Genomic DNA, 15814 nt, shown 5'->3' on the forward strand with positions numbered 1-15814 from the left:
TGCAGTACATGGAACATTAGTGGTAAATCGAGTATTAATTCTCCAGACTGTGCAGGTAAAGTAAGTCCTTATACAGATGACCTAATTACCTGGATTCATAAGTAGATGCTCATTTTATTTTCTATGTTCTGTGAGTCTTACTTAATTACCATGTGCACCCAAGATTCAGCACAAATTAAGTACTGACACTCAAACAATCCATCATTCTCATTATTTATAAGCCATTTATATAAACACAATTATTTGTGCATAGAAAATATACTATTTTGCTTATGCAGACTTATTGGAGCAAAAAAAGAAAGAAAAGTATTTCCATTTGATTGGTAACACAGACCTGCATCATACATGAGTGAAAGGCATTACTTTCGCTTAAGAACTTGTACATTTAATTTAACATTTTCATATTGTCAGGTGTTCCATGCAGGGTTTTATAGATGGGTAAACTAAAAAAAAATAAAAAAAATAAAAACCAGCCAACCAAAACTTCTCACATACCCCAAGTCACAATAAGACATTTCACTCTTTGGCCAAATGCAACACTTGAAATAGCACATTGAGTCAACAGTCCTTCCTTGCACATATATGTGGAAAGTGAATGTTTTATTTGGGAAGCTTTCTTCTCTGCGTAGGGCTACAGGAATGTTTTGTAAGGTTGGACAGGATGTGTTTGGTCTTTAAGGTCCTGAACTGGGCACAATTGTTGACTGCCTATCAGCTCTCTTGATCTGAGCTTGTTTTCCTCAAAATGTTTTGCCAGTTTGATGTGATGGGGAACATGGCCAGTCACAAGCACAGATCTTAAATCCAAAAACACCCCAATTTATATTTTAGTTTCCTAAATGATATGTTCATTTTAATGACGTATGCATATTTTTATATGCATAGTGATAGATAACTAAATTGCATAATATAAAAATAATTATATACAATACATAAAGTTTGCATTATTTCTGAAATAGCCATGTGTCATAAATAATCCTTTAGAGTAAGTGTGTGAAATGTTTGTTTAACACTGGTGACCGATCACTTTTGGTGTCCTTAATTTTAACCATTTCTATTCATATGCCGTTTTCCTCCTCTTCTAATTCAGTACTGCGTTATTTCTCTATGACTCTGGGTGGTGATGACTGGGACTGTTTTTCTCTGATTCTTGCTGATGTTTTGGTCCTGTCGACATATTAACCCTCTGTTTGTCCATGTAACCACCATCACTGTTCCACCTCTTTCTCTCCATTTCTTTTTCTTCCCTCCCACGAATCCTTGGTCATTCACTAGGGGGCGCTCTTTTATGAGTCAGTACATAGCTCACATGGGGATTTCTAGACGGAGGTTAAAAAAGGAGAGGTCAATAACTGAGGAAACCTCAAGCATCTCCAACAGGTCTGTATCACATTTTACATCACCTTCTGCTTTTGGCCTTTGACTAATTATTTGGTGTTTGTTGAACTTGTCCTGGCTACTGATGCTGATACTGATACTGATGCCAGTTTAGAGTTCATGTCATACATGAAATAATCTGGATTTTTGATTATAGATCCAGGTGTTCGGTCAGCGGGCCAAGGTAACTTCAACAAATTCATCTCATTTCAAACTTTTCTTAACTAACAATTACATTTTACACCTTTTTTTTTGTCTCACTAACATTAATATCTGACATTAGACAAGGTACATCACAAACATAAAAGGTGATCTAGTCGCTACATATAACAATAATACAGAAACGGAGTATGAATATTACATAATAGTCGGGGAGACGGGGACGGGGACAAATAGAGACGGGGAGGTTTTTGGCAGTGGCAGAAGTATGTAGCACACTAAAGAAGTCCTGAAAGCTGCTCTCTTGAGCAGAACCGCAGAAGAAGCCTCTCACAGTTTTCTGCTCACTGCAGCAATGTTGTCAGCTCGTCTGCGAAATGATAAATAAAAGTGCTTACTCTAATGAAGCAACAGGGTTCAATGTGATCCATCTGAAGAAACATCGCATGTTAGATTAGCTTACTGGTGTTACAGCTGCCCAGTGCTGATAGTCATTTATCAGTTTATGGAGTGAAACTGATATACTTAATAATTATATGAATTAATAATAATAGTTATAGATGAAGAATTATAGAGTGATGTATTTTTTTGACAGTACAACAAGGTTGTTGTTACTTAGTTTATTCATTGATGTCATCTACTAAAAAAAATATTTTTAACTAGGTTAATGTTAATTTATAAATATACTGTTACCATACACTACCATTCAAAAGTTGTTGTTGTTTTTTGGAAGGAAATTAATATTTCTTCAGCAAGTATGCATTCAATTGATCAAAGGGGACCATAAAGACTTTTACATTGTTAAAAAATGCTGCTCTTCTGAACTTTATATTCATCAGAGAATCCTGTAAAACAATTAGCACGCTTTACCGAAAATTATGCAGTTTTCGATAATATTAAGAAACGATTTTGAGCATCATATCAGCATATTAGAATGATTTCTAAAAGATCATGTGACACTGAAGACTGGAGTTATGATGCTTTGCATCACAGGATTTTTTTTAAATTAAAAATAGAAGTTATCTGAAATGATGATAATCTTTCACAATGTTACTGTTTTTACTGTATTTTTTATCAGATAAATGCAAAATATGAACGTTATCTGTTGATTTATAGAATAAAACAATGCGCCTTCAAATGTGTGTTTAGGAGTGAATGGAGAGAGTTTTCTGGCATGCACATTCTTTTTGTGTTTGTGTGGACCTGATCACATGAAACTGCCCATACAGTGCTATAGCCTTGAGCTTGCTCTGACTAACTGTCTCTCCGCAGAGCGTCTTTCACAGAAACGGACTCTCCTCAGGAGATCCCTGCCCAGCCAGCTGCAGAGCAACCCAGCCGGACAGAGGGAAAGAGAGTCTTCAAGTAAGTAAACAACTGATGCTCTTATAGGAGGAATGAGGGGGAAAGGCAGAGGAAAGAGATGTGAAAGGATCTGTAGGTATTAGAGGAGGCAGGGCGTGGGAATATTTTGGGAACAACTTGAAGGTCTTGAATGAGTTGAAGGGCATGAGTGAACAATGTGAGCTGTGATAAACATTTCATATGAGGGACCTGCTGCAATAACTGCAGTTATAGGAAAATAGGTACGTTTTCACTTTTTGATGTCTCAAAAAATATTGAAATTGGCGTTTTAGTCTTCAGACTTTTAGTTAAATGCTGTTAACTTGTAAAAATGTCTAAACTGAGGATTAGTCCTCCTGTTTGAATAAGATCAGGTGCGTTTCTTGCTTTGATCTTTCGTCTTTTACTCAAATATTCTTTGCTTGTATTTGTACTTTTTTAGAACAGATTTGCTTTCTTCAGTTAATTCTTTGCCTGTTTTTGTTCTACTTTTCTTTCTGTTTTTGCCAAATACCTGATTATGTTTTCTCTCTGTCTCTCTTTGTGTGTATTCTCTCTCACTCCTCTTCTCTTTTCCCTCATAATATTTGGCACATCTCCTAATCTCTCTCTCTACTTCTGTGGCGCCCAACATTCCTGCGCTTTGCTTCTCTCTCTCCTTTTACAGACAGCACCAGGCAGACAGTTTTTGGTGAGTAGCTGCAGTGTGGCCAAAGAATGTGGCTTTTGGAGGTGCTAGCACTTTAAATCATTGTGATGCTTAGTCATTTTGAGGAGACAAATTCATAAGGAGGGAGGGTTGGAGGAAACAACTGATGGCTGGCTGCTTTAAGAATAAATTGGATCAATCCATTAAATCCGCTAACGTGATAAGACTAATCCACAATTTGTTTTTGAATGCAGTTATTTTTAAGTTTTAAGTTTGTTATTCTCTTCAGATGTTTATTATTTTTGATATTTCAGACAGAACATTGGTGCATAATAAAAAAAAAAAAACTTTTTATTGTCGTAAATGGACACTATTGCTTTCCTGTCTGACTCTCTCTCCCCCCCTCATTATCATTCTTTATTCATGGGAAAAGTAAAGTTCTTCTTTTATCTAAAGTTGTTACTCAAAGATGACTATCTCTTGTTTTTGTGGGCTGCAATCATATCTCCATATTCATGGAAAAATTTGCTATTGTAGAAAACGAGAAAAAATCTTTTTTCCTTTCAAAGCTTTAAAAGCTCAAAGGATTAAAAAGTAGTTAAAAGTTTGTAAAGGGTCAAAAAAATAAAAATCTTAAAGGAAAAACACTTACATTTCTAAACCGGATGTGGTGGAATGTGCACAGTTTCTTCTTAAGGCATTTTCTATATGTTGAATGAGACTTGTGCAGTGAAGCTAACAGGAATTGATATGGACATTGTGTGTAAACTGAAGTGTTTCTCTTCAGTCCAGAGAGTGTGAATAGAGACTTGCCGGTTCTGAGGAATTTAGAGTAAGTATACTGCCGCTCTTTATGTTTACAGGCTCTCTTTCTGCATATACAGCATGCGGCCAGGTGTTTGGGGACTAATTCAGCTGCTATGCTCAGAAACTGAGGCTGTGTGGGTTTGTGTGCTGTATGTGAATGTTAACCTTTAATTTGTCTTTGTAAATTAATTTTTAATTTCATATAGTGTCATTCTTGTAATATTAACGATTCTATTATGGTGACAAACTTAAATGAAGTTTCAATGCAGTGGAATTGGGTTAAAAAAAAATATATTATTGTATAATTTGCTGCCTTTGTCAGCCAGCTTTAAGACAAACAAAAAGATTTCATGGTGACTAATTCATGTGAAGCGTTTCATTCTTTTACACATGCCTCGGTGTAACTGAGCTTTTACCACAACTCTTCTGATGGATCACTGTGGGGAGAGTTAATGCTTGACTCTAAGTTAATCAAACCTGATCGGCTTTGTGGTAATTGAAACAAGAACGAATCATGCAGTGTGTTCTACATCATCTACAGGGAAACAGTGGTGGCTTGTGGTTTTGGGGTTGTAAGGGACAAGCGGCTTTAGTGGTGGTGGTCTTTGTCAGACACTGGGCAGTATTTATGTGGTGGGATGCAATAGATTTGTAAAATGTATGTATTTATTATGCAACATTGCCTTTTGTTTTTGTGTAATTGAATATGTCTGATCTATTGTCTCTCTGAAATATAACTGCACATTTTCAGGAAAGTGTGTATTAACCTTTGAAATAATCTCTTTTTTGTTGAGTTTATTTTACTAAATGGAAGAAAAGTGTGGACAAACCAAAAGGGGTTCAGTCCATAAAGCTTAAATTCAGTGTATGCCTTTATAATTTGAACTAGTTTACCATTTCACTGTATTCTGCAACCACTCATTTCAGAGCAGGTCTACTATATAACTTATCCTCAGAATCAGAACATTTATTGCACCCAACCCTCCATTTACAGCTCAGTAAATGAGTGCTTCTTCTCCGATGGCTTTATAGAGACAAGTTCTTGCGTTCTCTGGCTGTGTCCCAGTGGGAGAAGAAAAAGAAGTCATTTGGCGTACATGAGAGGGAGAGTGTGGCGTCTACAGAAGCAGAGACGTCTACTGAAGCCGAGCAGCCGGTCTCTAGCTCAGACACCACAGGTGCTGATTCCTTACATTGTCTTATTATTATATTCTCCTTTTCAAATATGTATCCTGATTTCTTTCTTTTGAACCTGCTGCATTCTATCCCTCAACTTCTCTTTTTGTCCTGTTACGCTCCTTCTCTTCCTCTGCTTGTCTTGCTTTAAATCGTCGAGGTTCCAGGTTCCAGATTCAATGTTAATCTCTCTGCTTTCCCCCTGATCATTGAAGCTTTACTAAACCCGAATGCATATGAGTGTGTGTGAGAGTATTTGTGGTCATTTATTAGTCTGTTTGCTTGTGTGAACTGTTTCTTGAGCTTGTCTACACTCTGTATGTCAACTCCTCAAGGTTTTTGCACATACTGTTAATTGCCAATTGTGCTCTGATTGGTCTAGAGCAAGTTTGCCATGATTATGTAATGTGTCCTGCTGAGATACATACCTTTTAGCAGCATTCCAACTGTGATGGTTTGACTGCTTATTGAAACTGCACACTTTTAATTACTGCTTTTGTCATCTGGTTTGTTTCAAGCATAAATAGGAAGTTGCTCAACTTGATTGATGCTGTATGGTTGAGATGATTTGTTTACGTGTGTTCTTCCTCTGGAATCGTAGATCTTGCAGGGTTGAAAGTTTCTAATTTAGTAAGAGATGATTTTTTGTTATGGAAGCAGAAATTATAGTTGGACTACACGTATGTAACCACTAGTCCAACATCACTGCTGCATTTGTCTTCAACAGTAAAAAAAAAAAAAAATATATATATATATATATATATTAAAGGAGAACTCCGGTCAATTTTAACATTGAGCTAATTTTTTTGTACATTTGGAGTGCTGTCAGTACAGACAAAAACGACAAAAATCGGTGTTGCCTACACCGTGTTATCCTCTTTTTAAAATTCGCACCCTGTTGACTTCAATGGGGCAAGTTCTAAACCTGCTTTTAGCCTCTTAACAACCTTGATGTGTCATTACAAGTGCACAGCCATGTGAGTGGTGTTATTAAGAGTGACCACGGTCAATCTGACTGCAGTAGATGTGCAAGATATTAATAAAAATGATGTTAATTCAGCCAGCCCACATACCTGTATTTACTTCCTGTTTTCGTTCGAAGTCCACAGTAGTCGATTGTCGAGTTCGCGCGCGGGATCATTGGTAATTGGCGAATTTTAAAAAGAGGATAACACGGTGTAGGCAACACCGATTTTTGTCGTTTTTGTCTGTACTGACAGCACTCCATATGTACAAAAAAATGAGTTCAATGTTAAAATTGACCGGAGTTCTCCTTTAATAAATTGTTGTATGCAGGCAAATATCTTGTGAGATTTAAAGGGATGGTTCACCCAAAAATGAAAATTGTCATGTACTCGCCCTCATGCTGTTTCAAACATGTGTGACTTCCTTTCTTCCGTGCAACACAAAACATGTTCTGGAGAATGTTTTGGTGGTCATTAGCTTCCATTATATGGACAAAAACACTGACACATTTCTCAAAATCTGTTCTTTTGTGTTCCACAGAAGAAAGAAAGTCATACAGGTTTGGTTTCTTTGTGAGATTGTTTTTTTTTCTTCAATATGTGTATGTGTGTGTGTCTTGCAGGATCTATTAGTGGTCAGGAGTCTCGGGGGGTAAACTTGACCAGGCACACACTGGAGCAGCAAGAGGACACAACGACAGCCCACAATGAAGCAGGCAAGAGATTTATTCCTACCACCACCCTCCATCTCTGTCGGCCCAAGACATGAACATGAAGTTAATCATCAACAATCCAGGAGTCACTCTTAAACATGAGCTCAGTTGTATTTTCAAGCAACTAACTACAGCAGACATAGCTTTTTGAGACGCACTGTGTACAATTAATTGAACTTTTTTCCTCCACTTGGCATTTATTGACCCGTAGATTTCTTTAACTAGCTTCCTGCTCAATAAAATTCTCACACACAGAGATATAGTCAGACTATTACTTCTGTGTGAGGGCTTCTTTGGGAAGTCAAGAGCTTAATTTCAAACAAAAATCTCCAAAGTGGAAATATTTGAGAGCGATTCCATCTCTTCCTCTAGTGGCCGTGATCCAAATGAGACAGCCACTAACGGGCCTTTCGTCCAGGGAGAGTAAATTAGCTGAAGCAGAGGGCAGATATAAACTATTTAGATTTCGAGATGGGAATCTCCCCTGACCAGTTTCCGTATTGCTTACTGAGGATTTAGGCAGCACTGATGGTTAAAGGGCTGTTAGAGCTGAGAAGAGTAACTGCTTCAGTAACCCAGTGCACACTAACAGCAGAGGATGGTAGCGTGTGGGAACAACATGATCTGTGCTTGCACTGGGCATTTTGAAGGTAGGATGTCTCTTTAGCATGCTGCTATTATACTTCATACTGTATATGGATCTGGAATGAAGATTACTGCTTGATTTTAAATCCTAAATTCTAATGTGAAGTGTTATATATATTTTATATATATATATATATATATATATATATATATATATATATATATATATATATATATATATATATATATATATATATATATATATATATATTTATATATATTATCAGGAAACATTTACACAATCTTTTTTTCCCCCCAAAACGATACATTTAGTTGGCAAATCTCACGAGACAATTTTCTATACACGTCATCTGATCGGCCTTTATAGAGGCCACCGATCAAACTATATAAAGCCATTATCGGCCGATAACGATCTGCGCCCGATCAATCTGAGCACCCTTTATATATATATATATATCTCAACGGATACTGATATATAATAATCATAAAAAATTTTTTTTATATTGGCCAGTAAGCTATATGGTACTGATATATTGTGCATCGCTAATATTTTCCCTTCAGCACTGAATGATTTGTTCATGTTTCTCTAGAGGGTGGTTTGCAGCGTCAGGGCAGTACAGCGGAACAGCACAGCACCCTCTCTAATGACAGGAAGTTCATGTTGGACATGCTCTACTCCAAAAACAACATCTCCTCTGGAGGTCTAAAAAGTCCAAGTCTGGAAAGTGCACTTGAGGATCATGGGATCACCAGTATGGCCGGACGGCTCTCCAGACTGCAGTCGTGCTCTTCTCAGCCCACAGAGGACACGTCCAGACAGGCAGAGCTGGAGAGCCTCGGAGGTACTGCTCAGGCCGCTCGCGCCAGGCTAGCAGAGGAACAAATGCTCAAGAAGCTGCGTCCACAGTACAGTATCGAAGCAGAGACTCATTCACAGAGTTTGGAGAAGACGATGATGACACCATTGTCCAGGGGTAATCAGGATGCCTGGGACAAGCTGCAGCCCAGATCCAGACCTCTGCGGATTAAAGATCTGGACTTCTCTGATCTGATGGAGGAGGAGGATATCGATGTGCTGGATATAGATACTTTTGACACCGCTTTGCCTAATGGAGTACTGCCACCCCCTCCTCCAGTGCCAGGACAGGGTTCTGCCCCCCCACCACCACCACCACCACCACCTCCTCCTCCTGGATGTGCTACTCTGGCTCCACCCCCTCCTCCTCCACCTCCTCCTCCTCCTGGAGGTTTGAGTGTGCCCCCTCCTCCTCCAGGACTCCTTCCTCCATCCCCGTCTCAGGGGATTGATCCGGCTTTTCTAAAGAAACGGAAAACGGTCAAGCTGTTTTGGAAGGAGCTTAAGCAGCCTGACAGCCCCAGGAAGTGCAAGTTTGGGCGGGGCACAGTGTGGGCTTCGCTTGATAAGGTTGCAGTTGATACAGCTAAGCTGGAGCACCTGTTTGAGTCCAAGGGCAAGGAACTTCCAGTAGCAAAGGTGCGATGGGCGAACCGGTTTATTTTTTTTCCTGTTTTATTCATTTATTTTATTCATTTCCTTTGTTTGTTTTTTTTTTACAAATTTGTTTACAGATTGTAATCTTATACAGCAAAGGTACTGTATACAGTCTTATGGATCTTACACATACAGATCAAGAAATACAAATAGAGCATATGTAACTTGAAAAATTATGTCAAACAACCCAAACTGGCAAACCTGTTTATGAATAAATCATTTCAGGTTTACACAAAAATACCAATTTCTTAATGTACTAAAGCGATTTAAACTCTTTTTAATTAATTATTATTAAAGCTGTCGTATTAACCAGAGATCAGTGATTGCCATTGAATGTATCTATGAGTTAATGTTAAAGCTACAGCTTTAGTCTTTTTTTACAGTCAGTGTGAGTGCATGCTATAAATGATTTAGGTTTGTTTCTGTAAGTTGAATTTATTTCTCCATTTCATACAGAAATGTGCTGAGGCCAAGAAAGCAGCAATTTCAGTGCTTGATCCTAAGAGAAGCAATGCCATCAACATCGGCATGACTGTTTTGCCTGCTGTACATGTCATCAAGAGTGCCATCCTCACCTTTGATGAGTTCGCCATCAGTAAAGAGGGCATTGAGGTAATGTAGCACTAGCATCCAACAGGGGGCAGTAGTAGCTCACGCATTTAGCATTCATTTTTTTTCCTGTATTGAGAATAAATATCAGTAAGTCTTTTTGTACATTTTCTTCTTCCCTCTGCCTGTAGAAAATCCTGACCATGACTCCGACAGATGAAGAGAAACAGAAGATTCAGGAGGCACAGCTGGCCAACCCTGACGTACCGCTGGGTTCAGCAGAGCAGTTCCTGCTCACTCTGTCCTCCATCAGTGGCCTTTCAGCCAGATTACAGCTTTGGGCCTTTAAGCTGAACTATGAGACACTGGAGAAGGTCAGAACTTTTTCCTAATTTTATACTCAATTTTTATTAAGAATGAAAATCCTGTTTGCTCCAATAGCTTGGTCAAAATAAAATCATTCACCTAAGCAGTTACTACTGTATCCTAGACTAGTATTAATCTAGGTTATATCACACCATGCATAGGTGATCATGTGATCAAAACCTTTGAGTCTGTAAGATTTCTCTTTTTTTAAAGTCTCATACTCACCAAGACTATATTTATTTGAACAAAAATAAGTACAAACAGTAATGTTGTGAAATATGATTACAATTTAAAATAACCATTTTCTATTTTCATATATTTTAAAATGTAATTCATACATGTGATGCAAAGCTGAATTTTCAGCATCATTACTCCAGTCTTCAGTGTCACATGATCCTTCAGAAATCATTCTAATATGCTGATTTGCTCCAGAAACGTTGTTTTTATTATTATTATCAATGTTGAAAACAGCTTAATATTTTTGTGGAAATCTGCAGGATTTTTTGTTGAATATAAAGTTAAAAAGAACAGCATTTATTTGACATGGAAATCTTTTGTAACATTATATAAAACTATCACTTTTTTAATCAAATGAATGCATTTTTGCTGAATAAACGTATTAGTCTTAAAAAAAAATCTTACTGACCCCAAACTTTCAACGGTGGTATACATATATGATTAATAAATGTAACTATCGATAGAACACGTGTCTTTTGTCATATTGCTGGTGTGACCATGTTGAGATTCTATTTATTGTTTTGACTTTCTTTATCCAATTTCAGACTTATTCACAGTCCTGTTTCAGTATTGCATTCTGACTGGTCGCTGAAATACACATTAATGGAATTTAGTAATTTAGGCTTTTTTAATTCAGTTATGTTGACCTTGATTGGTAATGAATGTATGTTACCAATGAGACATTCATTTCCAAACATTCTTTCTCAGTCTGTCTCTTCTTGAATGTTGCAGGAGATTGCAGAGCCTCTTTTTGACCTCAAACTGGGTATGGAACAACTTGCCAAGAACAAAACCTTCAAGCATATCCTCGCAACACTACTGGCCATTGGCAACTTCCTCAATAGCTCCAATGTAAGTGTTCCATCTCCTCCGCAGTCCTAGAAGCAGAGTTACATTTAAAGCACCTGTACTAAGGGCAGGTGCACTGGTCTGAAGCTTGATGGTCACATGATTAGTCAGAGCAGCCCTGTGATGATGCCTTAATCCTTTGCTGTTGCCTGTGGGAGATAAGATATGATTAAGACCGCGCATGACACATTTTCTATGCTCTAGTATGTGACGACCTCTTGAACTCTACAAACATATGTGTATAGTATTTAGGCTGTACTACCATGCATAGAACCAGGGCAGTCAAAATATATTTTCGATTTCACGGAATAGTTTACCCTCAAAATTGAAACTTCTTTCATCAATTCAGACTCCTTTAAAGGGACCATGAAATCCAAATGAACAAATCTTATTTTTTTATTGGAATATTGCAGTATATATTTTAAATGATGTATCGGTGCACATCATTATTTTGATATTGTTTTTAATTCATGTACCCTCATAATCTTAAATAAAAAAATAACTTCCCCTCCCATTTGTAGCAACATTTGTTCTCTGGTGTGAGAGCGGGACAACCTGCCACTCACATGAGATCACAGAAAACCACAACGGTCCAATCAATTCCCGATGGACAAAATCAAGTCCAGCCTTGCATTTTTTTTCTCTCGTTCAATGAGCTGTTTCACTTGGATATACATCCCAGTATAGAAGAAAATACTTTTTAAAAAATGTTTATGCTACACTAAGAATAAAAGGCTTTCTGAACATCGCACATAATTTAATATGTGGGAACACTTTTCTTTCGTGAATCATTCATAAAATGTCATCGGTTTTAATGAGGTCTTTACAGCACTACCACTTCTTTATCTTGATGTCTGTTACAGTGTCATGTTCAAAACAAATCTTGACAGTTAGTAGTTAATAACTGTTCAGAACATGATGTCCTTTAATTTGTGCCACTCTATTTAATGAGTAGCCATCTTAATATGCTTTTCCTCACAAATTGACAACAAAGCCAATGTAGTAGTTCACTGAACATCACATGACTTTAATTGGCACTTCTCATCTCTCTTGCAGGCTAAGGGCTTTGAGCTCAGTTATTTGGAGAAGGTAACTGAGGTAAAGGACACAGTACACAGGCAGTCTCTGCTTCATCATACTTGCAATTTTGTGGTGGAAAATTACCCAGATACGACAGACCTTTACTCAGAGATCCCTGCTATTACACGCTCTGCTAAAGTATGTGCCTCAGAAAATTCTTTATATGCATTTTTTGTGATTTCTTTGTCCTGTTTGTTTTTTATCTTCATTACATTATTATACATTATATGATTAATTTGTACCGAAATGTTAAATGCTATCCCCCCTTTAAGCTTTTATAGTACCGTAGTTGTTTTTTTCTTGTAAAGGTTTTATTTCTGTCCACATGAGTTTCTTTTCTGTTCTTTTTCTGCCATTGAAGGTGACTATCCAAAGAACCCTTTAGCATTCATCGTCATCATTTATCACTCCCTCCTTTCCTTTCCCACAGGTAGAGTTTGAGCAGTTGTCTGAAAACCTGATTCAGTTGGAGAGAAAATGCAAAGCCTCCTGGGACAACCTGAAAGTAGTGGCCAAACATGAAACGAAACCTAACTTGAAAAACAAAATGACAGAATTCCTGAAAGACTGTACTGAAAGGATCATCATCCTAAAAGTAGTGCACAGACGCATTATTAACAGGTAACACCCCCCCCCCCCCCGCCCCACACACACACACACACACACACAAAAGCACTGTAACCTATTTTAACATGTTATATAAAAAGATTACAAATTCATTTGAATGCTTCCCTACGACGAGTTGACGAGCTTGAATGATGACTGTGCCTCACTTTTCAATTAGGATGAACTTGAGCATACAATATATTAAGTTCTACTTCCTCCACTTTGCAGGTTTCATTCCTTTCTGCTATACTTGGGCCAGCCCTCACACTCAGTGCGGGACACTAAAGTAACTCAGTTCTGTAAGATCATCAGTGAGTTTGCCCTGGAGTACCGCACCACTCGAGAGAGAGTCCTCACCCAGAAACGCAAACGTGCTGTCCACCGGGAGCGCACCAAAACCCGGGGCAAGATGATCACAGAGGTGTGGAATGAAAGCTCTCGAGAAGAATCATACATTTAAAGCATACTTTGCGTACAGATATCCTTTTGATTCTGTGTTCTACTACTCTTATTCCATCATGTATAAAGTTTAAACTGCGGTCATTTGTTTAAACATACCTTGCAGAATCTGTCAAATTTGAGCTAGGATCATAAAAATTGCATATTTTTGTTTTATTTTATTTAGTACTGCCCTGACTTAGCTATTTTATATATCGGATGTTTACATAGTCCTTATTCTGCGTGTCATGTTTTTATGGGATAGTTGTTCATGATTCCCCATTGTTCTTCAGAAAAATATTCCCCGTCCTGCACATTCTTTGGTTTTCCAGCATCTTCTGCATAGTTGAACCCTTTCCAGTAGTGACTATGATTTCAAGATCCATCTTTTCATATTGAGGACAGTTGAGGGACTGTACATAACTATTACAAAAGGAGCAAACATTCACCAATGCTTAAAGAGGAAAAAACACGATGCACGACTTTTTTTTAAAATACAATGATCAGGGTAAATTGTACTTGCATGTTTCCCAGAAGACAATAAGCACCTTATATAGCTTTTAAATGGCAGTATGAAATGAAAATATATGATATATATATATAAAAAAAAAAAAGAATCATCCTTTCAGTAGATTTTTTTTTTTCATTGCTATTGCTAGAATTCCCAAGACCCAGACAAAATGGTGGTCTTCAAACACTCAGCAGTATTAAGTATAAAGCATTTAGCCAGCCCATCTCGGACAATTTTCTCAGCCATTTAACAGTTAAGCTCTATTGACAACATTTGTGGCATAATGTCGATAAGGGCCGTCGTAAGAGAAAACTGTTTCATGGCCTTGTCCACAACCCCACTGTATCACCCTCAGTCGTCAAGTAGATTGAGACAAACCATTACCAGTAACTAATTCTACTCTCTGAATCTTTTCACAGACAGAGAAGTTTTCTGGAGCAGTTCCACAGCTGTGTCTGGAGGACAGCCTATCCCCAGTTTCTTCAACAATAGAATCAGAGCCAGCCCAAGAGGAGCATGAGAACATGAAAAACCTGCTAATCACCAACGACGACAACAGCAAGCTGCGCAGGAGCCGTGCTGTCCGAAGTAAGAGACCACAACGTTGCATATCCAGGAAATAAGTTAGAGTTTAGCTGTTTAGACCAGTCACAGTCCTGCTTTGACCAACCTTCCTGTGGAATTTAGTTCCATCCCTCCTCTAACACACCTGCTTTAGAAAGTTCATTAGCTGATCTCCAGAAGCAGAACCAAGGACTCACTGAGTTTCAATCACAATTAGTTTAGTTGCTCAACACAGATGATGCTTGGTGTCTTAACTTTTTTGTTTGTTTGTTTAAAATTGAAATAAAAATTATTATTATATATATTATTTTTTTTACCAATACAATGATTTGTGAAGTCCAGCCCAGATTAAAGGACAATTTGGTTTAATGAATTTGTTGTTATAATTATTATTTATTAATTATTTGTATTTATTTATTTGGGCGTCCTTTTATAGAGATTCTGACCACTGGTGGTGACACTCTTCCAATTTCACCAACCCTTCAGTGGAGTGATGAAGGTATAGAGTTTGGAGCATGGATGTGTGCAAAGCACTTGTGCAGCTTTCAATATATGATAAAGCTTTTGTAATTTATGAAAGCATTAAGGTTGGGTCATTTAATCTCACAGAGGGGCCTTATGACTCTGACTGCTCTCCTACTTCACCAGTAGAGAGCCAATCAGCACAGGATGATGATGATCATGAAGGTAGAGCTATCGCACAGGCTGCATGGAGTGGGTTAGCTCAACTAACAGATTTATTATGGACTAAATAGTAAATAATGATGTATTTTTGAAGTGATTGTAGAGGGCTAACTGTCAAGACAGACATAAGAAACCTGGATGAATAAGCCATGGATTCCAACTTCACAACCAATTCTGTATTTGCCTGAATATCTATGACCTTTTTACAAATGATTGATTTTCATCAGCTTGCCAAGAAGTAGAACCACTGCCTCACTCATTTTAACGCTTTCCTTGAAGGATCTTGGACCTGTTTCTATTGTAATTAAGCAAAGATTTGATTGATCTGTTGTACTATTTCTACACAGGTTTAGGCAGGGTTAGCGCACCCATGTCTGTAGCCAAAGAGGACAGCGCCAGCTCACAGGATGATGCCACAGATGAGATCATGGATCGGCTGTTTAAGTCTGTCACCCAGAATCCCACAGAGAGGGCGTCTAGTCCAAAAACACGGAAACGTTCGCGGCTTAACCGAAAGTCATGTGAGTACATTTTGACTGTCAATGCATTTTTTATTTGTTTGTTTTTTTGACCACTGAACTTCATAACCAGTTCTGAAGGTTGTTTTAGCCCTAAACCTGT

General features: G+C 37.8%; 1 protein-coding gene across 1 annotated transcript in view; it reads left to right on the forward strand.

The window, feature by feature from the left end:
• Window positions 1–15814, forward strand: part of fhod1 (formin homology 2 domain containing 1) — a 50412-nt gene that overhangs the window by 32397 nt on the left and 2201 nt on the right. Inside the window, exons 12-28 of the mRNA XM_056265333.1 lie at window positions 1276–1380; window positions 2809–2901; window positions 3548–3571; window positions 4317–4361; window positions 5369–5514; window positions 7101–7193; window positions 8387–9291; window positions 9766–9921; window positions 10050–10232; window positions 11194–11313; window positions 12367–12528; window positions 12821–13011; window positions 13225–13417; window positions 14365–14533; window positions 14946–15008; window positions 15119–15196; window positions 15541–15714. Of these exons, the coding sequence (XP_056121308.1) occupies window positions 1276–1380; window positions 2809–2901; window positions 3548–3571; window positions 4317–4361; window positions 5369–5514; window positions 7101–7193; window positions 8387–9291; window positions 9766–9921; window positions 10050–10232; window positions 11194–11313; window positions 12367–12528; window positions 12821–13011; window positions 13225–13417; window positions 14365–14533; window positions 14946–15008; window positions 15119–15196; window positions 15541–15714 (2900 nt within the window). The remainder of the gene's footprint in view (window positions 1–1275; window positions 1381–2808; window positions 2902–3547; window positions 3572–4316; window positions 4362–5368; window positions 5515–7100; window positions 7194–8386; window positions 9292–9765; window positions 9922–10049; window positions 10233–11193; window positions 11314–12366; window positions 12529–12820; window positions 13012–13224; window positions 13418–14364; window positions 14534–14945; window positions 15009–15118; window positions 15197–15540; window positions 15715–15814) is intronic.

The sequence above is a fragment of the Rhinichthys klamathensis genome, unplaced genomic scaffold (genome assembly GCF_029890125.1).
Source record: "Rhinichthys klamathensis goyatoka isolate OS25496 unplaced genomic scaffold, OSU_Roscu_1.1 h1tg000232l_1, whole genome shotgun sequence".
Lineage (NCBI taxonomy): Eukaryota > Metazoa > Chordata > Actinopteri > Cypriniformes > Leuciscidae > Rhinichthys > Rhinichthys klamathensis.